Here is a 25929-nt window from a genome sequence, read left to right as displayed (position 1 = left end):
TGGTTGCCTGTTGCTCCAGGTTTCAGCACACGCAGTTACTTCTGATTTGTCTTCGTGGTTTCCCCAGGCAGCCAATGAACTGCCGGGAATTTTAACTGGGGTATGAAGATTCTGTGCGCGTGTGTGAACAGTGCACCTGTAGCCCAGGTAAATAGGGAATTCGCGCTGATACAAGACTGCAGGTGCCATCAGCCTGATCGTGTTTTTAGATAGTGCTACACCTGGGGCAGAGAGGGACCATCCCGAACTTGAGCTGATACCATTTAAAATGATATTGCTCGTAACAAAAACAAGTGTTATCTCTTTTACAAATAGAGCGTTATGGTCACTTTTGATATATATATTTGAAAAGGTATACGAGTAGGCTATACGGTGGCCATAATTTTGGGACACCGTTTGTTTACATCTCACCAAAGGAAGTTTTATCTGCTGGACCCGAGGCTTCCTGTCACCCTGATTCACGCGAGTCATTCTGAACCGCTCACCGCGACACGACACCTGCTGCTCCGTAGCTGAGCTACTGCATGCGTGAACACGGTTCATTCTTGGAAGTTAATACAATGATACATAATAAATAATAGCAGTTTTAAAAAAAAGTGTGTCATCTTGAAGTGATTGAGGGAGTATGTGCTGGAGCAGAGACCCCTCTCCCTCCCTCCCTCTCCATTATATTATTATTATTATTATTATTATTATTATTATTATTATTATTATTATTATTATTATTGCAACAAGTATATAAATGCAGTAGTTATTTCTATATATTGCGCCACTGAAAGAATGACATAAAAAATATATTTTTCTTTTTTCATCAGCTGCAATTCAAGCATCGCTTGATGATGTTTAATATCACTATACACTGCTTTAAACTTCAACATACTGGACAGTACAGCAACTACACCAACAACAACAATAATAATTCTAGTTTCATAACAATTCGAACCAATGTTTTCACTCAGGAAAACCTAAAAGGCCATTTATTGTGCTGGGTTTGGTAAACAGACATGTGGGCAACTTGAGTCTTTACGGCGCACTTTTCCTGTCCACTTTTGTGTTTGTTGCGTGCAGACGGGATCCACGGGGGGCCGCTGAGCAGGCCCGCGCTGTTTCCACAGGGAAGCTGCTTCTGCTTCTGGATCCTCCGTGCTCAGCGTGCTCCAGGTAGTCAGGCTGGCTCGGGCATGCCCACTCGGGAAGCGACGCCACGCAGCCTTGTCTGTGCGGATTGACTGGCTGCTCATTGAGGCTCAAACGCGGCTCTAGACTCTCAGTGAGGAGCGCACGTCTGCTAATTCTACTTTTGAAAGGAAGCAAACAAAAGCCAAGTTTCTGCTCAAGTTCAACTTGTTTTTTGGTTCTGCGACATAAATTCGCAAAAGCATCGGTAATAATTCTAGTGGTCTCCGACACCCCGGGGGAGCTGGGCTCTTGTTCTTGGGTGGAAATGTCACTTTCTTTTAGTTTTCTGTTTTTCTCTTTGCTTTTGTCTTCCTTTGCCTGTAGTTCATGAGATCTCTTCTCTTGGCTGTATTCCACTTGATGCTGCTGTAAGTACACAAACACAAACATATTTTTTAAATATAGTGTCAAATAGGCATGTACATGTTTTGTTTGTTTGTGTGTTTCAATAACTCTGTCTTCTTAAATAGTTAAAATATAACATTAGTTCTGAAATGAGTGAACAATAGACCCGTCAGCTTAAAGTTAATATTTATACATTGTTATATCAAAATAAAGCGAGAAAAAACTCGCATCTTACTAAATGAATTGTGTGAGTTTATTAACATCATCACTCTAAACCCAAGTGTTTAACTTTAGCACAGATTATTAAACATCCAGGTGTAACACGTTTTAAACGCGCCAATATGCTGGACAGAACCAATACAATACATCAGTTACATCCATAGTTGCCGTGTGTACCATGGTCTGTTTGACATCATGATCAGAAGTGTCTGCATCTCTGTCTGTCTGTCTGTCTGCTGGTGGCTCAGTCGAATCCTGAGGTGCAGCTTTCAGGCTCTCGATTAGCTCTTGGTCCTGCGTGGGCTCAGCCTCGAGATTGTCTGTCTTTAAACGCTCACCAACAATGTCGCTGCTGAGTTTTTCTAGGATTAATACATATTTCTTTTTGTCTACTGTAGATTCCTTGTTGCCGTTTATAGACAGCTTTTTGACAGGGCACACCCCTGTGGATGACCAGTGCTCCCCAGGAGAAGAGCTGTGTGAATCTGTTTGCGCTCTGTCATTTGAAGGGGTTGGCGTGGTATTCACACGATCACCCAGCTCAAATTCGCTTCCTACAATGTCGAGGATGTTAAACTCTTCCTCTGACTTGGCGCTGTTATTCAAAGACCCGAACTTGATGTCAAACAGCAGACTCCCATCTTTCTTGGTGGTCAATACAAACTTCTGAACCAACTCCGAAACCAGGTTCAGAAGAGCGTCAAAAACGCCCACCTCTTCTAAGAATTCCCCAAGGTCGCCGTACTGAGACGAGGAAGAAGGCGGCACACAGAGAAACGGTTTGGAGTCCAGTTGGAAAGTGGATGACTCCCCTGGAAACGGACTGCATTTGGAGTTCTCCCAGCAGGAACTGTCATCACGTTTTATATCTCCAATCATATCCTCTTTGCAATCTCTGTAACTTGCGCGGTATATAAGAGTCGAAGAAGAAACGCGGCGGTCTATTCCGGACACGTTGGAGTCCATATTTTTCTCAGATGCTGCCATTTTTTTTCAGGGCAAAAAAAAAAAAGAAAAGAAAAGAAAGGAAGAAAAAGAAAAAACCTGAATCGCACGCAAAGCGAAAAATAAATGATGAATCCTCCAGCTAATGAAAAGCCGCGATATTCAGGCGCGCTTTGTGTTTTAATAGCCCTGTATTTCCCTCCATGTCATAATCGTCATAATCGAGTCATTGTGAGGTCTCTTGTTTTACATGCAGTTCAGTATTTGGCATGTGTGTTTTTTTAATTTGTTATTTTTTACAGATAGACAATAAGCCGGTATCTAAAAAGTACAATTGCAATAAAGTATTAGTGACTGTTATGTGTTTATCTATCTTATAGATAAATAAGCACATTCAAAAAGAAAGCAAACCACTAGGAGCGTGTCATTGTGAAGTCACTAAAGGGGACGTGTAGGATCAAGCCCTCAAGCACAACATTCATTTCTGCGGATTGATCCCCTGGAAGAAATACATATTAAAAGAGTTTTCAAGTCGGTTGCAAGTTAGTAACGTTTGATAATGTTTAATAAAGACATACACCAACTATCACCCCCACCCATAACATTTAAAATATTGAAAATACTGCATTATACTGAAATAATATACTACTACTACTACTACTACTACTACTACTACTACTACTACTACTACTACTACTACTACTACTACTACTACTACTAATAATAATAATCATCATCATCATCATCATCATCATCGTCATCTTCATCATCATTTTCATCTTCATCATCATTTACAAAGTGGTATTCAATGTCCTCCAGCTCTATAGTCTTACACATTTTCTTACAAATACTTTTTATTGTGCTCTGTCTTGTAGTAAAATCTGTGTGTCTTTACGGAGCACTTTTCCTGTCCACTTTTGTGTTTGTTGCGTGCAGACGGGATCCACGGGGGGGCCGCTGAGCAGGCCCGCGCTGTTTCCACAGGGAAGCTGCTTCTGCTTCTGGATCCTCCGTGCTCAGCGCGCTCCAGGTAGTCAGGCTGGCTCGGGCATGCCCACTCGGGAAGCGACGCCACGCAGCCTTGTCTGTGCGGATTGACTGGCTGCTCATTGAGGCTCAAACGCGGCTCTAGGCTCTCAGCGAGGAGCGCACGTCTGCTAATTCTACTTTTGAAAGGAAGCAAACAAAAGCCAAGTTTCTGCTCAAGTTCAACTTGTTTTTTGGTTCTGCGACATAAATTCGCAAAAGCATCGGTAATAATTCTAGTGGTCTCCGACACCCCGGGGGAGCTGGGCTCTTGTTCTTGGGTGGAAATGTCACTTTCTTTTAGTTTTCTGTTTTTCTCTTTGCTTTTGTCTTCCTTTGCCTGTAGTTCATGAGATCTCTTCTCTTGGCTGTATTCCACTTGATGCTGCTGTAAGTACACAAACACAAACACAAACACAAACATATATATTTTAAATATAGTGTCAAATAGGCACTAAGCAATGTACATGTCTTTTTGTTTGTTTGTGTGTTTCAATAACTCCGTCTTCTTAAATAGTTAAAATATAACATTAGTTCTGAAATGAGTGAACAATAGACCCGTCAGCTTAAAGTTAATATTTATACATTGTTATATCAAAATAGAGCGAGAAAAAACTCGCATCTTACTAAATGAATGGTGTGAGTTTATTAACATCATCACTCTAAACCCAAGTGTTTAACTTTAGCACAGATTATTAAACATCCAGGTGTAACACGTTTTAAACGCGCCAATATGCTGGACAGAACCAATACAATACATCAGTTACATCCATAGTTGCTGTGTGTACCATGGTCTGTTTGACATCATGATCAGAAGTGTCTGCTTCTCTGTCTGTCTGTCTGTCTGCTGGTGGCTCAGTCGAATCCTGAGGTGCAGCTTTCAGGCTCTCGATTAGCTCTTGGTCCTGCGTGGGCTCAGCCTCGAGATTGTCTGTCTTTAAACGCTCATCAACAATGTCGCTGCTGAGTTTTTCTAGGATTAATACATATTTCTTTTTGTCTACTTTAGATTCCTTGTTCCCGTTTATAGACAGCTTTCTGACAGGGCACACCCCTGTGGATGACCAGTGCTCCCCAGGAGAAGAGCTGTGTGAATCTGTTTGCGCTCTGTCATTTGAAGGGGTTGGCGTGTTATTCACACGATCACCCAGCTCAAATTCCCTTTCTACCAGGTTCAGAATTTTGAGGACTTTCTTGGACCTGGTGCTGTTACAAGATGATCGCGGGCTACCGTCCACATTGGTGTCCGGGACAAGCTTCTGACCAAACTGCGAAACCCCATTCTGGAAAGCTTCAAAATCTAAACGTTCTTGCAGGAGTTCCCCATTTAGAGAAGATGTAGAACTTATGCTGAGACAGGATGGTGAGTCGTATTGATCAGTGGATGTTTGTGGAAGTGGGCTGTCCATGGATGAATACCCCCAGTTGGAACTGTCATCAACTTTGAGAGCTCGGATGCTGTCTCTAGAGCTTGCGGACTGCATCAGAGACGAAGAGGACAAGCAGGAGTGTATTGGAGGCATGGTGGAGTCAATATGTTGCTCAGATGCTGCCCTGTTGTCAGGGGCAAAATAAACCTGAATCAGAAACAAATAATAATAAAAAAATAATAATATAAGGGATTAGATCGATTACACCAAGTCTCCCCAACAAAGCAGTCATATGTATTTAATTAAACAGCAAACAAGATCTTGAAAATGCAGAGTGCAATTGAAAGTGCTAGTGCCACTGTTTATTCATATGTTTATAATCATATTAAAATATCATAGTGGGCAGAAAATTGGATTTGTTTGCTCGTTTGTTCGTGTGTCTCGGTCATTTGGACATCCATAATGTCACAACGTGAAGTTAGTTCTGGCATTCGTGCACAGTAGGGTTATCATTGGACTCCATGTACACTGGGACAGTCCAGCTTTTCACGGTCACACCCCAGTGCATTCTGGTAAGTGTAGTCCTGCTGTGAAAGGTACCCGAGACAGGTAAATGGCGTCCTCTGATAACCCCAACAATAGGACTACAATGGTAGTCAGCTGACATTTACTGCTTGTACATTGCTGTTCAATGGAACATGGACAGAAAACGGCTTGTGTTTTTTGCCTAATTAATTTACAAAACACCGACATTCGTTAGGCAAAAGTGTTTGATTAAAGTCCAGCTGTCCTATCATTTGAAGGGTTTAGAATGCGACTCACATGTTCATTTCCAACCGGGACGCTGTTATGAGATGATGGCCGCTCTGCCTTGCTGAGAGGGACAGGATTCGCATCAAACTCGGAAACCACATTTTGAAGAGCCTCAAAAACGAAACATTCTTCCAGCAATTCATTAAAGTCGAGATGTTGAGATAAGGACAGCTGGCTGCCTGGGTCAGAGTTTGAGCCACGTTGATCAGTGGACGGGTCTTGTAAAAAAGCGCTATTGGATGAATTGCCCCAGCTGAAACTTTGATCAAGATTCCAAGGGGCGATCGAATCCTCTTCGCTATCTCCATATATCGAGGAAATGCGCGAGTCCTTTGAAGACACGTTGGACGCAAGATTTTTCTTATATACTGCCATATTCTGAGTGCAAAAACAAACGGGAATTAGATCCAAAGCGAGGATGCTAAATGTCCACAAGAAAGCTGCCATGCATGGTATCTGAAAAAACAAAACACCGATTGGAGAAAGCCATTCTAGCGTGTTTTGTACTTTAAGAACCTTTCGATCGTAGACATGACGCCACCGTCACAATCGAGTTCTTATGACGACAATAAGAGCATTTATGACCAGTAATAATGTATGACGCTGCACCAGGCGGGGCCGTGCCCTCTGGACTGTGCGCGTGTGTTATCGCTCATTGGTTGTTATCTGTCTGTGTTTTTATCGGTTGTCTCCAGTACCTTATTTGAATAAACGTATGCAAATGTTTGTTATTTTTATATTTGCTTGTGGCAAACTAGATCCTCTAGGACTGGCCTGTGTTTCAGTAGCGCCGTGACCTGTTGCTGTTGCTGTGCCGCTGTGTGTCGTCGGGTCGAGGGAAAGGATGTGTAATAAAGAGACTTGTGTTCAACGGCACTACCGACCAGCGTCTTCATAGCAGTGTTATTGTGAAGACAAAAAATATGCGAAAATAAGAAGGTGTTTTAAATATCCCAAATAAACACACAAACAAACACATGCATAACACATTCTGTATAGGGTCCTGTTTGTCACATCTTAGTAAAACAGGCTTCACCAAGGGTTAGCACCAGAGGGCGCTAACCCCGGAAAAGGAACCGAATAACTGCTACAGAAACCGCACTTTAACCAAGCTATTCCGGCTGGTTCTCTGTCTGTACTGTGATCCGTGGCATTGATGGATCTCCGCGTGGGTTTATGATGGGTAAGCGCATACTGTTATTAGATCCACTAACTAGAACTAAGTGAGACGGAGCTATTGATTTCCTTCTTCCATTTCATCAGGTAGTTTGCATTTGAAACGGAGCCGCTGTGTTAACTGGATAGCACGGTTTATTTTCTCCATGTATCTCTGCCGCGTTGCTGTTGATTACAGGCGTGATAATCGTAGTATTTCTGTATTTATACTCGATTCTGCAGTTCAGTGCGAGGGTGTAAAGGCTTATTTAAAGCACATGTCTATTCCAGGGCTGCCAATTCAGACGTGACAGCTGTGTGGTGCCACAATAAAGGGGAGGTGCATTAAAGGTAGCGCTACATTAAAAAAAAAAAAAAAAGTCGGGGCGATTTAAAGTGACTGGAAGTACACCTACATGGATCATGTGTTTGTTTTTATGTAATAATGGGATTTTACACTCGGTACATCACTACACATTACTACAAGTATTAAACCGTTAACAAATCAATGCTTTTAAAATGTTTTTTTTTTAGGAGAAATCCCATATTGTATTGAACTTGTTTAACAATATGAGCGCATTCATATTATTCAATTACTTTAGTAGAAATGATTTCGCTTTTTAAAAATGGAAAGAATGCCAAGCTGTCCGGTAGTATTGCAGTAGCCCATTGTACTGTATTACAGCCGCGCATACTTGAAATACGTGTATTCCATTTGCTGCAGGGAAGTTAGCCTGATTGGGTAGCCTAATCAATGACGCAGCTTTGTGATAAAGACGCTTTTTTTCCATGGAAATTCTTGTTGTGAGAATATGTTACAAGTCGTATCTGAAGCGTTGAGTTTCCCGTCAGCACTGATGAAACGAAGAGAAGCCACTCCTCTTTTTTTTTTTTTCTTCATTGTATGCACTTTGTTATCAGAGCCCGTATTGGCTGTTCCCTCTCTGGTTAGCTCCGGTGTTGGAGAATGCCCCAGCCGCGAGTAAAGTTAGTGGTGACGGGAGATGACTTCGGGTACTGTGCGCGGAGGAATCGAGGCATAGTGGAATGCTTTCAGAAGGGGGCGATCTCCAATGTGTCTCTACTGGTTAACGGCATGGCCGCGGAGGAGGCCGCTGAAATATCTAAAAGGTATCCTTTTTATCTCTCTCTGATACTCTCTAATTGTACCACATCTGGAAATGTGCACTTGGCTGTTATTATAAGCGTTAAATTTATCCACGGTATTTGCAAAAACGAAACATTCTTCCAGCAATTCATTAAAGTCGAGATGTTGAGATAAGGACAGCTGGCTGCCTGGGTCAGAGTTTGAGTCACGTTGATCAGTGGACGGGTCTTGTAAAAAAGCGCTATTGGATGAATTGCCCCAGCTGAAACTTTGATCAAGATTCCAAGGGGCGATCGAATCCTCTTCGCTACCGGGGCAGCAGTGTGGAGTAGTGGTTAGGGCACTGGACTCTTGACCGGATGGTTGTGGGTTCAATCCCCAGTGGGGACACTGCTGTTGTACCCTTGAGCAAGGTACTTTACCTAGATTGCTCCAGTAAAAACCCAACTGTATAAATGGGCAATTGTATGTAAAAAAATAATGTGAAATAATGTATAATGTGATATCTTGTAACAATTGTAAGTCGCCCTGGATAAGGGCGTCTGCTAAGAAATGAATAATAATAATAATCTCCATATATCGAGGAAATGCGCGAGTCCTTTGAAGACACGTTGGACGCAAGATTTTTATTTTATTCGAATTGGTTTTAGTTTAGCTCTGGCACACACTGCTAAAGAGTTGGCCGTACACACCAGATGGTTTTCCATTAGTGTCAGAGCCACTGATCCAGAAGGCATGTTTATGTTTATTTAGTTTATTTAAATTGATTCTATTATAGAGTGATGCAGGTGTGAAGAGTTTTCTGGTCAACGCTTTTGGCAAAACCCCCTTTTTTTAATGTCTCTTTTGATTCCCGAGCTGTACATAGAGTTTGATTGAGTCAGTTATAACACCCCGCTGCTGCAAGTAGTAACCATAACATTTGACTCTCAGTATAGCTGGATGTAGCCTGTGGCCCTGAATCTAAAACCTGTTGGAATGTAAAGGGAATGCACTCCGGGCGCTGCTTTCTATATACATAAGGTGACCATATGGCTCCGTGTTCAGCTGGACAGTTTGGGACAGTTCAGGCTTTTCAACTCACAACCCAATGCATTCTGGTAAACGTAGTCCTGCTTCTCTTAAAGGTAAGCATGGTACCTGAGACAGGTAAAACATACCAGAATGCACTGGGTTGTGAGTTGAAAAGCCTGAACTGTCTCGCTGAACACAGAGCCACCTTACATATAGAGTATTGTGGTACACGCACACTGATAAGTGTAATAGTCCACGGCTAGTATACGTACCACTTATGTGTTTGGACACAACGCTTCACAATTCCTGCAGTTCATGGAGGTAGTTGTCTGTTGGTTTAACTGTCTTGATTAGATCTCGTGATATAGACAGTAGAGGTGAAGACTCTTGATTCACTTTGGGGTTAGTCTGTCTCTTATGAGTATAGACAGTCTTGTTCAGTATTTGCAAGTCTTGCTTATGGCCAGCAATGCCGTAATGGAAAATGTGATTCAGTTTGCTTCGACTTTGTCTTGTGTCTTTTCTCTATGGGCCTAGATTATGTTACACACCCTAGGGCGTGGTTTGCTAAGTAAATGTCATGCTTGACATATACTTCATGCTGAATTGCGTCAGTCTGTCATATTCTGGTCTTTACCCTTTATAATAGATTGGCTTATAGAGTGATGCTGTTCAAGTAATAAGCAGTGGTAGCTGTGTTTATCTGGATCATAGGCAAATTATTGTTTTCAATCTGTACTGAAACCCTGTTTGCCACTGCCTCATTAGATTGTACCATTCAGGGCTGGAAATAAGACTCATGTTGCATAGCAGTTTGGTTTTACTATGAGTCTAATGAGACTGAGCTTGATCCCAGTAGACTGTGGCTAATCAAGCCTGTATTAAAACCTGGAATGGGTGAAAGTGCCATGCAACAGGAGTCTTATTTCCATGCTTGTGTAACATGTTCAGTGTTGAGGTTCCGAGCTGATCAGAGTCTTTCCCTTACAGACACAGCATTCCTATAGGCCTCCATGCAAACCTGTCAGAGGGCCTTCCAGTCTGTGACACGCTCCCAAAGGGTTCTTCCCTTGTGAACGACGATGGATATTTTCACGGGAAGATGGGATTCAGGAAGGCATTAAGGAACGGGCAGTTGAAGATGATAGAAGTGAGTTGAAGCAAAGTCAGAGGTCCATCAGATCCGGGGTTTGGAAAGTTGCACGTGATTTCCTTGCATTCGTTCATGCACAGCTTTGAAAGAAGCCCCTGTTAAAGCAAACCGTTTGCATGCTTTACTGCAGGAACGCCTGTTCCTGTTTCACATGCTAGGTCAGGTCACCTCAGCAGTGTCTTCAGGCTCCAAGCTCCAGCTGAACTAGCCTAGGAAGTGAAATCCTATCTGAAAGTAAGCCCTGAAGATATGTGTGTGCTATAACATGTGTTTCTGTCAGAACTGCCCATAGTAAACCTAATGGAAGCACACAACATGGAAGATTGATGGGATTATTTCATTAGCTACAAGCCTTTTAAAAGCCAACAGTATCCCTGTGCTGTTTGGTGTGGGCACTGCTACACTGCACTGCTGTCGTGTGCAATAAGTACAGGAAGCACAATGAAGGGGTCAAACTGGTCACAGGCAAGGGATGCAAATGCAATGGATTCATTCGTTTTTTTTAGGATTCAAGCTTGCCTACATTAAGGCCATGAGTGGTGAACGAGGTTTATGAAGCACTTGAGCTGATTTGTACGATTTTGTGTTATTTTGTGCAGGTGGAGCAGGAATTGAAGGCACAGGTCCAGCTGTTCTGTGAACTGACCGGTCAGCTACCTCATCACATGGACGGTCATCAGCATGTCCACGTACTGCCAGGTAGGGAGTCCCAGGCCAACCTCGTAAGACCTTTTGGCACGACGCTATATAAATGAAATGGTGTGGTATGGCATGGGATGGTTCTGAAAACGATCAGACTTCAAATGGTCAAAGACAGACGGGGAAACATTGCATGCAGCTCTTTATTTTGTACAATTGTGTGCAAATAACTATTCAGAAAAATCCATGTGAAGAAGTCCACTGTGGGGGAATGAAGGTGCTGCAGTACAGTGTATTGTCAGGCTGGAACAGGTGTGGTTACAGGAAGTTACAAGCAGGTGGTATTTTTTATTAGGGGGCGGGGCTCGTTGGGTTGTTCCAGTTATTTGTCCAACCCTCATAGCGTAAGCATGAATCAAATCAACATGTTTAACCCCGAACGAGCTTCGATGGGCTGAATAGCCAGCTCTCAAGCGTCTGCTTCCTTCTGTCCTCGGGTTCTCAAAAGCAGCTCTGTTTGTGTTGCCGGTGCTGCAGGAGTGCGGGATGTGTTTGCGAGGGTGCTGTCGGATCATCAGATCCGATTCACGCGGGTCCCTGTTGAGCCCGGGCTTCACCACTGCACCTGGCTCAGCCCCCAGCTTCGGGGGTTTTACCTGCAGGTGGAGCAGGACTCCCTCGACTCCATCCCAGTGTTTCTGAAGCACGGCATCAGGTACTGAGGACTTTTATTTATTGAATAACTTACCGTACATTGAGACTGGAAGAATGCAGATTGTTTAGTTACCCTGTGAGCCCATAAAGCTGTTTCACAGCAGAGTTATAGCTGGGCCAACAATTACTATCTCGTGCTTTACCTCCGTAATAACTTTTATGAGTGTCTCTCATGGTAAGCGGCTGTCTCTGTAATCTTTGTATAATCATTAACATTTTATTGTGTGCCGCACATTTCTAATGGTGTTGGAGGACCCCCATTCAGCCTCACTGTGAAGCAGAACACAGGAAGCACTCCATTGCTCTGCTCTGGCGTCCAGCTCCGATGTATAGAACATGCTTAGGAACATGTCATTAAACAAATACACTGAGCAGCAAAAGTGCTGTAACCCACGTGGAAAGCATCTGGAACAACACCATTTATTTACCTGCTCTTTTTCAGGTGGCCCCACGCCTATATTGGTCTCACCACAGTGGGTAAGAGCATGTCTGTGGCCAGTCTAAAAACAGCCCTGCAGAATGCTGTAGGGACACCGTCACCCTCCTCCAGCAGTGAGAATGCAGAGCCGCGCTCTCGCTGTGATCTCACAGCGGTGCCTGACAGCTCCCAGAAGGGTGACGGCACGTTGACAGTGGAGCTCATGGTGCACCCGGGCTACCCCAGCCTGCCCCAGGAAGGGGGGTGCGGCGAGGGTCCCGACGACTTCTCCCAGTCCCTGGACCGACTGCACGAGCTGCGCACGCTAACCGACCCCGAGCTGCGGCGCTTATACAAGGAAAAAAACATCCAGCTGTGTGCGTTTAGAGACCTGTAGGTGGTGCACGCTTACGTGCAAGCCGTAGAGATGTGCAGGGTGCTGAGGATGGCACTGCTGTGGAAGGGGCGGGAGTCCCAACCAAACTGAAGGAAGTGTTGTGTGCTCCAGTGAAAGACTGCATTGGGGTATTCTGAATGTCCTTCAGACGGCTGGAGGCCATGCTAAGCAGTAACACTTCCTGGCAGCTGCTTAGTAAAGGACCTGTGATGGTAATCACAACATGCTGAAGGACTGCAAACCGAAGTTTGAAAATCCTTTTTTTGTGGTTGGATTGAAATAATCTTCTTATTACAAATTACAAAGCACAGAATAGAAGCAAAGGCCATGCTGTAGGTGAAAAGTAGCTGCTGCTGCCTCCTGGTGCCTCGAGCGGCTGGTTTCACACGGACCCCGATTAGCACGGATGTGAAACCAGCCCCGTGTGTCGCAGTTCAAACTCACTGCAGCGGCCGAGCTGCACACTGACAATGCGACCTGCAGCAGGATGCAGCAGCTTCGTTTTCTATTGTGTTGCATGTGAAATCTTTGCATGTACTCCACTTGTGTTGAAAAGCAGAAGACCTCAGTTAAAGGGGGGCAGTGATATTGTCAGCACTCCTGTTGTTGCCAGTAGAAGTCCATTGTGTCTTAGAAGGCATGCAGCCTTGGTTTCTTCAGTTGTATTTACCGTCATAATCCTTGTACACATTATTAATGTGGAAGATTTTATACCTCAAGAATCATGAAACACAATCCGTTTTGATGTCGGCTGTGCTATTTCATTATTCACCCTTTTTTTCACCAGATGCAGATACACTTTTTAATAAACGTTTGAAGAAAATAACACTGCAATACTATTTGAAATACTGTTTGATATTACCTGGTCTATTTCAACAACTGCATTTCTGTATAGAGAGAGATGGAAGGAATGCTGTAGATAATAATGATGTATTATTGTGTTATTTATATAATTATGATATATTCACCGTGGACAGGAAGACTGATGACATTAGCTTTTTTGTTACGATTTCTATATGTTCTCAGAATCAGAATGTAATTTTACAGTAATAAATGGATTCTATAAAAACATGTTTGCATTGCTTTTCTCATTAGGTAAATGTGTTTTGTGTTTTAATTCCCGATGGAAGGGCTCGACGAATCAATAAGATCTACAATAAAGGGAAGTTCTAAATGTGTGTTTTAGTGTCTGTGGAAATCATTCCACACAAAAGTTAAGAGATTTTAAAAAAATAAGAGTTGTGCTCCACATACTGACTGAATATTCAATTACTGGACATCGATACTACCTAGTACCAGCCTTCCACCTCAGAATGTTTGCATAGGACTTTTTCACCATGGTATTAATAATTGAACATAATAAAGACTATTTAGCAGGACCGTTACAGATGGTAAAGCAACTAAACTATTAGCTTCCCATTAAAAAGGTTGTGTGGTCCAGTGGTTCAATAAAAGGGCTTGTAACCAGTAGGTCCCCAGTTCAAATAACTCTCACTGTGTGACCCTGAGCAAGTCACTTAACCTCCTTGTGCTCCGTCTTTCAGGTGAGATGCTGGAAGTGACTCTGCAGCTGAGGCACAGTTCACACACCCTGGTCTCTGTAAGTCGCCTGGATAAAGGCGCCTGCTAAACAAACTAATAATAATAAACATGCCAATTGCTGCACAGATATCTACATTGTAACACAAGCTGCCTACTAAAAGAAGCAGCAAGATTGTACTGTATGGTTTCATTTTCTTTCCAGAAGTACTGAGTGCAGCGTTTCATTAGTGTTTATGGATAGCTTCAATATGCTTCTAATAGATGTGTGTATATATATATATATATATATATATATATATATATATATATATATATATATATCATTTTAAGAAATAGAAGACCATGTTATAGATATGCAACACTGTTACTCAGAATGGATTTCTTATTTTGCTGTTGAAATAGCTTGTTTGTATTTACTAATCTGTTCTCTTCCCATGAAAAGGTGTGTGAGAGGTTGAAATGAGTGAGTTTGTGAAGGAGGCTGCCACCCACACATATCCTGGTATTCAAAGGAAATACAAGCTGGGAATCCTCCCACTGAACGAGACTAGCAAGAGCAAAACATGGTGGCACTGCCGTTTCCCCTTAGCAATCTGAACAAGCCATTCTTCTTCCTGCCTGTTTGTTTTCATCCTGAACCCTTCCCGACTCTTTTTCCTACATGGACTGGTTACTTGCCTGGTTCCCTTAGACACAGATTTATGCACTGTGTGATTAGCAAGGCAGCAATACTCAATGCTTACACATTATGAAATTAATGTATGTGGAGAAATTGCAAAAAAACAAGCATTCGAATTGCTTCAATGTATGACCATGCTAGACTTTGACAAAAATAGCCCATTATTTCTACGAAGAGTAGAATTTATTTTTCACCTGTGCATAGTAGGATGTAAAAATATCTGCAATTAAAGACATATTTGCATTTGTAGATTTATGACATACCAATAGGTTTTTATTAGGTAAGACATTTTCCAAGCAAAGTGATGGTACATCCCAGGGAAATAAAGTGATTACATTTGGTGCTCTTGTTGACCACAGATGAAAAGGCAATTTTACTCTAGGAAATCATTCCTTAGGTAAACAAACCCTTCTGTTTCCATTAATCATCGCATGTTTGTTTATATACAGTAGTATGGCTGTTGGTCCTGTAAGCACCCCAGTCGGCTTGTATTGATGTGCACATCGCTGTGTAGAAGATTCAATACCTTTTATAGAAAAACAAAGTGGTGAAGGAAATACCTTGAATGAGACAACACATACCTAAAACCATTAGCATACAGCTGAAATGAACACAGCGACTGCTAGAGTTCAGAGTAAACTGGGCATGGTTATTCTATTGTTTATTATTAAATATTGGGCCAAATTACAAAAATCCCATATGAATTGTATATTGGTTCCTTCTCTTATTTACCTCTGTACATCATTACCTTTAGGTCACATAAATGCTGCTGCTATTAATCGCATTGGGGTCTGTTTTGGATCTCAATAACCACACTACAGAGATATGGGGTATGTGGAAGGAAGTAGACCTCATTTTTATTTTTGGCTATTTTCAGAAAATATGCTGTGTTCATAAATACATTCAGGAAACTTAACAAAGCATCACTATCCCAAAAAAGAAAACATAACTGCAGAAAGAAAAAGTAAACCCAAGGAAAGAGTGCATTTAACACATTAAAAGACAACTACACTATTTAGTGCTAATGTGGGATCGCAATTACTGCACAAGCACTCTGAATATTCATATACTTGTAAGAATGTTTGCTGCATTTCAACAAACATTGTAAAAGTATGTTCTTAAAAGGGTAGCATTTTTCACATATGTAGCTGCAATGACTCCGCAAAACCCTTAGCGTGTAACTATTACTACCCGTCTAACTTGCATTAACTTCTGACACACATGCAAGTTAATATTCATTTGTATTTATTTAGTGACATTTGATTATATATATATATATATATATATATATATATATATATATATATATATATATATATATTCTACATTGCGTTTTGCTGCTGTCTCAGGGAATGTTTTTTTTTTCTTCAGTTAATGCCATCTCGAAATGTATCAATTTCTACACTGAAAAGGAGACTAGAACCTGTTTGTGTTATTTGAAAAAAGAAAACAAATCTTTAAACGTTTATGATCCAAAATTTGTAAGCAGTAATCTCGTAACAAATTCTTTAATGACAAACAAAACTTTTTTTTTTTTTTTTTTTTTAATGTCGTAAACATTAGAATTGGTGACTAGGCTGTAATTCTGATTATTAAATGTTACAAACTGAATGCTAGGGGAATTGATAAAGCAAGTTCCACAGAATGCAAAAGTAACATGAAACAGTTGTCATCCACCTTCAGGACTGCTGCTTTACCAAGACATTCTCGTGGGGAGGGGAGGAGTGGGGAAGAAAGCAAAGTTCAGGGGACAGCATAGAAAAGAAAGTTTAACAGAACCACCACAACATTTTTTTTCTTCTTTCCTGAAGGGCTTAAGATCTGGCGTTGATAACATTAGTCAAATATATTCGCAACATATGTATAGTCTACTGAAGCAGTGATTTTAAACAAACGAAGCACAACTAAAACATTTTGTGTGTATTTTTAATCCCATCTTTACAGGTTATTTTCTAAACCATCTTTTTTTTTTTGCATTTTATTTTTTAATAATTTTTTTTGGATTTAAGAAAACAGTAGAAAGTTAGTAACAGACACAAGCAACACCATGGGGTGGCACTTGTCTGTGATCCACATTGAGTCCTGCTTCGAGGTGCTTCTGAAACGCACTGCTCTGGGTCTGCTAGAATGAGTTTTGTGGGATTCACAACAGCCAAGTCTTAGTCCACTGGTCGCTTTTCACCATATTTCTTTGTAAACTCTTCTGCATTCTTAAAGAATTTTTTACGGTCCTTTGAGTATTCTTCAGCCAAGTCAGCCCTCAGTGGGTGCTCAGGTTGTGGGTCATTCACCAATGCTATGAGGGACTGGATAACTTAAAAACAAAAAGGCACACAATTACTACAGGTTCTCAAACTTGACACAATAAACCACTTCCAGAACACTCACAAACTGAAGTTCATAACTTGGTATTGTCTATTCCCCTCTGCAATGAAGGTCACATTTTTATTCTTAACTGGAATTGTCAATATGCATGAATCTGCGGAAAGTTGACACCTGTCTACAATGACCACCTAGACAACTTTAATAAAAAACAGGAATTCCCTAGGAAAAATGTTTCGTACGTCTGTATATCCATCTACCCAGCCCCTACATTACTTTTAAATAAATACAATTTCAGGTATAGTATTTGCACTTACCCTGGTCGGTTTTGGTAGCTGGTTTCCAGTTTTCTGCGCTAATGACTGGCAGACACACCTGCCCTTTCTCATCAATGTTGGGATGATAGATCTTTGTTTTAAAGGTGATCTTGGGTGGTTTGAAAGGATACTCTGCTGGAAAGTTGATTTCAATCCGGAAGGCTCCTTTGTCATATGGTGGGTTATCCTTTAAGAAAACATACAACAGGTTAAAAAGATGAAGGTTAAAGAAATACATTATGATGGCGTTGAATCAAAACTGAAATCTGAACCAACAACAATCAAACGTGGCAGTCATTTTGCTGCACCAAAATGTTTGTGGGTATGCATTTAACACTCAAGCGTGGTATATGTAGCCATACTAAAATGTCTATGAAATTCCTGTATACAACTACTGTAAAGCACTGCTTTAAAATCGGTCAACTCAACTGAAACAATGACAGTAAACCAGCTGTCAATCTATCCAGAACTGAGGTTTTGTTGGCTAAAGTTTGAGCCTGATCAGCACCTGCCATTTATCTTGCATGCCCCTGACCATGTACAAAATATGCCTCAATGGCTAAATGGAGTGCAGCTCCACCTTGGAAACAGTGGACAAGTAAACTCCTTTACAGTATATAGGCCTATGCCATATAAACCAGAACTAAGTCCACCTGGCTCAAGTGCAGCATGTCATTTCAATCAAAGAGCATGTTGGTATGGGAATGAAATACCTGGTTTATAAACACACAAAATTGCCTACATTTAAATCTGTGTGTCTGAAAGAGCATGACAGTCATTTTACCATAATGTCCGATACAGTACAATTTGTAAGTTTTATGAAAACCATATAGTTTTATTTCCTACTTTGATTGGATACTTACAGGAACAATGAGCCCTTGCCAGTTCAAAATATTTGAATCGTCAACTATGATGTGACGGAAATTTCTCATTCCAGATTTGCGGATTTCATCAAGTTCCTGTAAAAAAAAAAAAAATTTACATTGAGGAAAATTTTAAACAAACTAAACTTTTTTTTCACCACCGTCTATAATAATGTCTATAAGAACGACATGGGTTTCAGGCTAAGCCTTGGTGGAATGAGCACTTTTAACACAGTATACTTTGTTCTGGTTACTGTCCTGTCATTTTCCTTACACAACATGTTGTCATGCTATGCACATTCTAGACATTCTTTTCATTTAAAATGTAACTTGAATTTGCATTACATACTGAAAACAAAAGTTACAATTATACTGTATCAATTTAAGCATGAAACTATTAACTGACCTAAAACTAAATCAGAAGTGACCAGTTTAACTAAACACAATTTAGTAGGCTGCTAGCTTCCAGAATGTAATTCTACCGGTTTCATAAGTTTAACAGAAATCAGCTCAGCTAGATGTCTTTTTTTCTTCTGTATCATCAAAACAGATTACAGACTGCTACAATAGCAGATACGGCATTTAATAACGGCAAAATGATGCTTTTGTGGATGGCACTGACATGGTGACATGGCTTGTTCCGATGTGCTATAGCATAGGCGCACATATAATCCCCCACTTGTTTTGGGTAAAATATCAGATCATTTAAAAACAAATAAAATAATCGATGCTCTTTGTTCAATATTCAAAAGGTCTTGGTCTCCGATGTTTGGAATCTGATGGCACAGCTCAACAGTCGTTTTAAAGTTTAATACAGTATGGTCTGATTGGGATGTAACATGAAATCAAGCTGATCACTTTTTACATTCTACATCAAATGCGAATTATTAATGTGTTTACCCCGTGTCTAAATCAGCCCAGTCAAGGAATCTCAATGCAACTCAGGTGTGGCAGCACTGCTGCATGTGTGTTTTATTATGATGATCATTAGTTTCGGTTTTTATTTTGCTTCTTGCATTGGCCTGTAGTGTACGTAGTGGGGCTTTCCAAGAAATTTTACGTTGAACTACGAAACTAAAGCTAATTTCTGACAATTTGAGGACACCTCCCTGGGCCACTAGTGAAACTGAAAATAACGTCACAAAATTACAGTTGAATCCGATTTTACATCTGTATGTTCCTAAAAAAACAAAGTCGAATAGATTATTCATCACACTAATTTCGAAAGAAATATAACAAACAGACCATACTGAAATGTTCATACTGCAACGGCAGATAATAAAAACACCGGTACATTCGATGTATTTAGATAAAAAATAATAATTGAAGTCAAAATGACAAATTATGTAAAACAATGACGTAGATATCCGTTCGCGGATTTAACATTATTACACAATTACAAACCACAGAACAAATATTCAACCGGCAAATTGCCTTTTCTATGTGTTGTTTTACACTACAGAGCCGGGTTGCGGTGGATATAATAATCTCACAGTCAATTCAGAAAATAAAAGACTGTGCACTTCCTGTGTGTCAGTCAAGTAACCCAACCGTCCTTTCAAATTACCAGAGCGGAATCAGATTTTAAAACAAACATTCCCCGGCTAACGCCACCGCAACAGCATTGTACACGAACAGTATACAAAATGTCTATTCTGAACGCGAGTTAAAGAGTGAAAATGTCGTGTGTAAAAGGGAACACCCGGTTACGACACTGTTCTGGCCTGCATGCCGGTGGTTGTTTTTCTGCCTCGGACAGGATCATTATATTACATTCGCCTTGTCACCATTTTCTAAACGGGGAACCGACGATATCTAAACTGTGTCCAACGACTAACACGCCTCTCTTGCGACTCTTTGTTTAAGTTCGAGACCGAACCGTTATTTTTAAATATATATATATATAATTCGAATAGTAACAATAAAACAAATGCACCGGGAGATTTACCTTCCCCAACCTCCTGCTCGCCGCCATCTTGGATCTAGTGAATTCTCCCAGAACACACGGCGGCGGCAGGGCGGCTAAAGCCACGGCCCTTCCTGCTCGGGTTATTAAACACATGCCACCCGCTAACAGCGCCCATGCCAAAAACGAACTGCGTTTTAATTTGAAACAACAAGGACAGCCACGCTGTTACAGTGCACCGTTTAATAATCTCAAAACAATGCTACAATTTGACCAGCAGGCTTCTACCTTAAAGGAGGAGGGGGGGGGGGGGGGGGGTATCCCAGGTAAACTTCATTAGAAGGTTCCAGAAGTCGATTGCTAATGAACTGATTAGTTTTACTTTCTTTCTATATCATGATTTACTTATATTTAAGATACATGTGTTTTTTTTCTTTCTAAATGTAAAGTACCCAGTGTCAGTGTATTGATTTCCATATGCAAGTGACCCGTGTGATTCTGCTGCGCAAGTGTAGCACAATGTACTGTATAGTGTGTTCTGTGGTGCATATAGAATACGCTAGAGGGCAGCAGTGTGGAGTAGTGGTCAGGGCTCTGGACTCTTGACCGGAGGGTCGTGGGTTCAATCCCAGGTGTTGTATCCTTGAGCAAGGTACTTTACCTAGATTGCTCCAGTAAAAAAAAAAACCAACTGTATAAATGGGTAATTGTATGTACAAATAATGTGGTATCTTGTAACAATTGTAAGTCGCCCTGGATAAGGGCGTCAGCTAAGAAATAAATAATAATAATAATAGTATTCTATATAACTAAAGCCATTCTCAAAAATAGTATTTTGTGGTATGTATCATCATCATCATCATCATTATTATTATTATTATTATTATTATTATTATTATTATTATTATTATTTATTAGCAGGCGCCCTTATCCAGGGCGACTTACAGTTGTTACAAAATATCACAGTACAGATAAGAGCAGTTATGAAATACACTAAAGTCAGTAGTAAATATGAGCTGAATCAAAGAAGAGAAAATTAATACAGTAAATAATTACGTTTGAGAGGGATTTCGACTAAGACCACCTAACCTTATAGTAAAAATATTTGCTTATAAGAGTAAACTCCATTAAGAGCAAGTAGTGGGTAGGATAAATGGATACCGATTTATCTGCATGGTGCTACAGCAGCCTTATAAACAACAGGGTCTAGTTAGTGTGGACTTCACAGTGTAGCGTAACATTAGATACAGCGCTTAGCCCTTACCACCAATCAGGAATTAGATGTTGGAGCACAGGGGAGGGACTTACGTGAGGAGCAATGTAACTGGAGGAGAGAATGGAAAGGGGGAGGTGCTGGAGGAGGAGCGAAAAAAAGGAGAAGGCAAGAGAATAGAAGAGAGACGGGGGCGCGAGGGTGAGGTAAAAAAAAAAACAGAAAGAAAGAAACGGAAGAAATAAATCTATCAGTTGATTGTTAAATAATTTAGCAATGCTATGTGTTTTTAGAATAGAGAGAGCTAACCGCGCTTTTTAAAAGTTAGTGTTGTTCGTGTGTTTTAGAGTGTCTAGTAAGGAAAACCGTTGGCCGGTACCTAACAGATGAACCCTGAGTATTTTGATATTTATACAACAGAAATACCCCAAAAAAACTATATTATTCTACAGAGCCTGTCACAAATCCCATAGAACTTGTACTATATTAGTCTAGAAAATGTTCATATGGTTTTGTACATGAATTCATGGTACTGGTTTTGGAGGTTTGTTTAATAGCCCCATTTGTTTTTCATAGATAAATTTGTGATATATGTTGTCTTTCAAATTTAAAGCTGCAGCGTTACTTCCAAACATCCTCAAAGATTGACTTAAGCGGTACCAAGTTTGTAAAATGTGTTCTATAGCAGGGGACATCTTGGCCCACTGTTGGAATGTCCATAATTAATTTATTGAACCAATTAAACAGCTGACCAGGTCCTTAATCATTTAATTATACTAATTAAACAGCCACCATTAATTTAGACCCAAGAGCGAACCAATACTTTAAACTGCAATCTATTACCTGACTTTAGTTTCCTTAGCACCTTTATGGTGCTGAGAATGTTTGTTTATTATTTTCTGCTTTATTCAGGATAGCCTATGGAGATACTTCAGATACAGAACTCAAGATAAACTGCTCTATCCTGGTGCCTTTGCTGTAGATCACATGGTCTGATTGCAGACAGACAATTGGACTGCTCATTTACATATGTAAGTACAAAATATTAATCTAAATATGACATAATATATGAAAATACAGACCCAGCCTTAAAATGCCCAAAGATAGCCTACTTATAGGCCAATGTAAAACAATTAACATATAATCAAAAGCAACAATTTTCGCGTTAATCAAATGATAGCAATGTATTAATGCACACAGAGACATGTTGATCTGGTTTAAAAACATCTAACTTATTACTTCAAAACATGTTTTCAGATATATTTTTTTTTTGTCAAAATATATTGATAGATGGGGTGACTAACGAACCAAACTTTATCAGAGTCTTAAACGCTGACATTGAAAGACCCCCTGGTTATAAGCCTAGCACAATGTATTATCCCAAAGGAGACGTTGTAATGAAAAGTAAGGAAAAGTATTCTGTACTTTTAGATGAAATTAATACACAAGAGCCAATGACTGCAATGTAGTGTTTAATCTGTGCTAGCATCACTATGTTTTCTAACGAGACTACCAATGGATAGTCATGGCTCTTGCTTGTCTGTCCGTTTCCTGTATGTGATTCATATATTTTCATCATCTTTTATACTACCATCACAGTTAAATCCACAGTATGCATACACATGTGACGGTGTTGTTATTTTCAATGCCAGGTTATCCCAGTGAGATCCAGAGCTCGTTCCCAAAGGGGGCCTCATGGGACAGCAGGCTCATAACAAATCACACAAAGGAAGTATTTCTGTGAAAGCCATGACCATTATTAAAGAAGGGTTTTAAGAATGTCAAACAAACACTTGTAAAGCAGACTGTACCTGTTATATTCTGACTGAGACTCCTTAGGGTAAGTTAAATCATAGCTGTAGACACATCAGAGCTATACTTCATAATGGCTGTGGCCCTGCCTTCATTTTGATGTAGCCAAGCCTATCGGAACAGCAACTCTGCCCTAGTTGCCTGTGTTCTATGCTTCCATTTGTTTGAGAGGTTGTTGCATTGCACTGGACATTTGACAGGGATTCCTGTGGTTCAACCCCACACAAGAATGTCAGGACTTCAGCACATCATATTATTCTGAAGCATGGGCAGCTTCTGCCTGTAAGCTGGAGTACCATATATCAGCCTGGCCATCACATTTCCCTCCCCTTATTATGGCACCTTTTCCCGTTCCCATTCATTTTTATTTATTTATTTATTTATTTATTTATTTATTTAAAATTTAGTCCTTGCCAATTATTTTTATTATTTTCTCCCAATTTGGAATGGCCAATTATTTTTTAGGCTCAGCTCACCGCTACCACCCCTGCACTGACTCGGGAGGGCGAAGACGAACACACAGGTCCTCCGAAGCGTGTGCCGTCAGCCGACCACTTTTTTTCCACACTGTGGACTCACCATGCAGCCACCCAAGAGCTACAGCGTCGGAGGACAACGCAGCTCTCGGGCAGCTTACAGGCAAGCCCACAGGCGCCCGGCCAGACTACAGGGGTCGCTGGTGTGCGGTGAGCCGAGGACACCCTGGCTGACCTTTTTTGGAAGGGGGGAGTGATACGTGATTTTAATAAAAAAAAAAATATATATATATATGTTTGCAAATACATTTTATTGTTTTTATTGTTCCTAAAGTATATTCCGAAGCAATATAAACAAGAACATGCGTGTACAATCTATTGCTTGAGATGTATGCAGTGTACAGAAAAAATGCAGCATACAATTATTATCAGCAGCAGCAGCAGCAGTAGTAAAAAAAGACATGGACAATTCAGTCTTCAGATTTTTCAAGTACTGGTAAGTGTATTTATCTCCACATTAATGCTTACATGTAGTCGACACAGTATTTACACTTTCCCGTATACATTCTCCAGAGTCTGGTTCAGTTTTTCTGAAAGAATAAAGACAAGAACCACGGTTAATTTACAACTCCACAAAATGATCACGTATATTTCCAATTTTCTTCATTCTTAAAATGAAATAGCTAGGTGAAAATAATGCTTGTATAACTATATGTGTATTTATCAAACCCCTGATAAATTCATTTTTGCTGTACATGAATGCAAACTTCTTACATAATAACTGCGGTAAACGTAACATTAGGGCCGTATTCACAAACCATTTTTAAGCGAAAATCCAAAGTAGTAATGTTACAGAGGTAACATTTTTGACGCTTTGTAAGATCAATTATTTTATTTTTAGAAATAGAAAACGCATGCGTCCATTCGGGTGTTCATCCCGTTCGGTAACAGCTTGCACAGTTCCGACCCTCCGGTTTGGAACGCGCTCGAGCAGTTCTCATTGCTGAAGATTTCTCGCTCTGAACGGTTCAATTGCTTTACAGTGTTACAGAACATCAGTACGTTACCTTTTTTTCTGCGTCCCGTGTTGACACTATCACCGCGTTGTATTTTTAAACATATTTGTATCATGAAAAAATAAATAAAAAGCTGCGATTGGGACAACACTGCAGCACACATAAAGTGGCGTGTTTCTTGTAAACACTACAGGTAGATTGGAACAGTTACCTAAAGCAATAGAATGAGGGTTTCGCTCAGGCCCATTTGTTTTGTCTTAAAAAGTAAGCATGCCAGTGTGTTTGTTTACGTAAGCTAAATATTTCTAGAACGGCTAGTTTCACAGACCCAGATTGTACCCGATCTGAGTCCTTTGAATGAGACGTTATCGACTGCCTTTCCTCAGGTAACATTCGTTAGTCCGGGATTAATGATATTTAGGGTCTGTGAAACCAGTCATAAAACACACACTACCATTTTAAAATATTTTGCTTTTAAACATTATTATTATTATTATTTAGCAGACGCCTTTTATCCAAGACGACTTACAGAGACTAGGATGTGTGAACTATGCATCAGCTGCAGAGTCACTTACAATTACGTCTCACCCGAAAGATGGAGCCCAAGGAGGTTGTGACTTGCTCAGGGTCACACAATGAGTGAGTGGCTGAGGTGGGATTTGAATCGGGGACCTCTTGGTTACAAGCCCCTTTTCTTTAACCACTGGACCACACAGCCTCCTATATTATTATTATTATTATTATTATTATTATTATTATTATTATTATTATTATTATTATTATTATTATTATTATTAATAATAATAATAATAATAATAATAATAATAATAATAATGTCTTTATTTATTTTGTTTAATATGAGGAATGACGTGTGTTCGTGGTTCATGGCTAAAAGTACATTTAAAGGATTTAAATAGCCAGTGTAAGTTCCCAGGAGCGTTAGTGCACATCATCCCTATCCGATTTCTCAGTGCGGAACGATTTAATTTGTATATTTCTACTGCTAAACACATAACACTGTAAGTACCTCTCATGTCCCTCAAACAATGGGTGCAGCAGGGTTAGAAATGTGCTTGGGCAAAAGACACAGTGAAGGAATGACATTCAGACATTAAGAACAGCCTTCGCGTTTGTAATTATCTGTTTGATATAAACATGGATTATATGATAAAGCGTGCAATGTAACGTTAACACAGTGCCAGGTGCCCATAGCCGGCTTCTGTTAAATAGGAAACTTACCTTTTCTTGAATTTTCTACAGTGTTTGAAAACTGTTGTTAGAACAGCTC

General features: G+C 40.4%; 4 protein-coding genes across 10 annotated transcripts; 1 reads left to right on the top strand and 3 right to left on the bottom strand.

Moving 5' to 3' along the window:
- Positions 1 to 990: 990 nt before the first annotated feature.
- LOC131739315 (uncharacterized) lies at positions 991 to 2730 on the bottom strand. The gene is made up of 2 exons (XM_059032673.1): positions 1921 to 2730; positions 991 to 1545 (listed from the first exon to the last, which is right to left on the bottom strand). Exons 1-2 carry the CDS (start codon positions 2728 to 2730, stop codon positions 1024 to 1026), a joined length of 1332 nt encoding a protein of 443 aa, XP_058888656.1. The 3' UTR covers positions 991 to 1023.
- A 494-nt stretch (positions 2731 to 3224) lies between these two features.
- LOC131739349 (uncharacterized) lies at positions 3225 to 6728 on the bottom strand. The gene is made up of 3 exons (XM_059032773.1): positions 5907 to 6728; positions 4503 to 5291; positions 3225 to 4102 (listed from the first exon to the last, which is right to left on the bottom strand). The coding sequence occupies exons 1-3, from the start codon at positions 6342 to 6344 to the stop codon at positions 3530 to 3532; spliced, it is 1800 nt and encodes a 599-aa protein (XP_058888756.1). The 5' UTR covers positions 6345 to 6728; the 3' UTR covers positions 3225 to 3529.
- A 192-nt stretch (positions 6729 to 6920) lies between these two features.
- On the top strand, positions 6921 to 15403 carry LOC117426987 (carbohydrate deacetylase-like). Of its 7 annotated transcripts, none has more exons than XM_059032774.1 (6): positions 6921 to 7080; positions 7974 to 8183; positions 10165 to 10324; positions 10927 to 11026; positions 11504 to 11681; positions 12123 to 13653. In XM_059032774.1, exons 2-6 carry the CDS (start codon positions 8020 to 8022, stop codon positions 12493 to 12495), a joined length of 975 nt encoding a protein of 324 aa, XP_058888757.1. In that variant the 5' UTR covers positions 6921 to 7080; positions 7974 to 8019; the 3' UTR covers positions 12496 to 13653. The 7 variants fall into 7 exon arrangements, with proteins under 7 accessions (XP_058888757.1, XP_033901172.2, XP_058888758.1 ...); XM_034045281.3 differs by having other exon boundaries at positions 6924 to 7080; positions 8005 to 8183; XM_059032776.1 differs by lacking the exons at positions 11504 to 11681; positions 12123 to 13653 and adding exons at positions 14040 to 14095; positions 14480 to 15403 and having other exon boundaries at positions 6941 to 7080; positions 8005 to 8183.
- A 144-nt stretch (positions 15404 to 15547) lies between these two features.
- Positions 15548 to 20315, bottom strand: LOC117426988 (ubiquitin-conjugating enzyme E2 L3). The gene is made up of 4 exons (XM_034045286.3): positions 20167 to 20315; positions 18219 to 18314; positions 17356 to 17542; positions 15548 to 17030 (listed from the first exon to the last, which is right to left on the bottom strand). The coding sequence occupies exons 1-4, from the start codon at positions 20278 to 20280 to the stop codon at positions 16876 to 16878; spliced, it is 552 nt and encodes a 183-aa protein (XP_033901177.1). The 5' UTR covers positions 20281 to 20315; the 3' UTR covers positions 15548 to 16875.
- Positions 20316 to 25929: the final 5614 nt, after the last annotated feature.

Source organism: Acipenser ruthenus, chromosome 11 (genome assembly GCF_902713425.1).
Source record: "Acipenser ruthenus chromosome 11, fAciRut3.2 maternal haplotype, whole genome shotgun sequence".
Classification (NCBI taxonomy): domain Eukaryota; kingdom Metazoa; phylum Chordata; class Actinopteri; order Acipenseriformes; family Acipenseridae; genus Acipenser; species Acipenser ruthenus.
The sequence above is the reverse complement of the archived record's forward strand: the minus strand, read 5'-3'. Positions and strand labels throughout refer to the sequence as shown.

What these genes read in the sequence shown, in the direction of transcription:
- LOC117426988 (XM_034045286.3), bottom strand. Translation starts at nt 20,280, where the DNA reads ATGTGTTTAATAACCCGAGCAGGAAGGGCCGTGGCTTTAGCCGCCCTG. An exon ending in CGAGCAGGAGGTTGGGGAAG is followed by an intron (nt 18,315 to 20,166) that starts GTAAATCTCCCG and finishes TTTTTTTTACAG; the next exon opens with GAACTTGATGAAATCCGCAA. An exon ending in GGCAAGGGCTCATTGTTCCT is followed by an intron (nt 17,543 to 18,218) that starts GTAAGTATCCAA and finishes GTTTTCTTAAAG; the next exon opens with GATAACCCACCATATGACAA.
- LOC131739315 (XM_059032673.1), bottom strand. Translation starts at nt 2,730, where the DNA reads ATGGCAGCATCTGAGAAAAATATGGACTCCAACGTGTCCGGAATAGAC. An exon ending in ATGATGTCAAACAGACCATG is followed by an intron (nt 1,546 to 1,920) that starts GTACACACGGCA and finishes GTGTACTTACAG; the next exon opens with CAGCATCAAGTGGAATACAG.
- LOC117426987 (XM_059032778.1), top strand. Translation starts at nt 8,020, where the DNA reads ATGCCCCAGCCGCGAGTAAAGTTAGTGGTGACGGGAGATGACTTCGGG. An exon ending in GCATGTCCACGTACTGCCAG is followed by an intron (nt 11,027 to 11,503) that starts GTAGGGAGTCCC and finishes CCGGTGCTGCAG; the next exon opens with GAGTGCGGGATGTGTTTGCG. An exon ending in TTTCTGAAGCACGGCATCAG is followed by an intron (nt 11,682 to 12,122) that starts GTACTGAGGACT and finishes GCTCTTTTTCAG; the next exon opens with GTGGCCCCACGCCTATATTG.
- LOC131739349 (XM_059032773.1), bottom strand. Translation starts at nt 6,344, where the DNA reads ATGGCAGCTTTCTTGTGGACATTTAGCATCCTCGCTTTGGATCTAATT. An exon ending in TCCCGGTTGGAAATGAACAT is followed by an intron (nt 5,292 to 5,906) that starts GTGAGTCGCATT and finishes TTTCTGATTCAG; the next exon opens with GTTTATTTTGCCCCTGACAA. An exon ending in ATGATGTCAAACAGACCATG is followed by an intron (nt 4,103 to 4,502) that starts GTACACACAGCA and finishes GTGTACTTACAG; the next exon opens with CAGCATCAAGTGGAATACAG.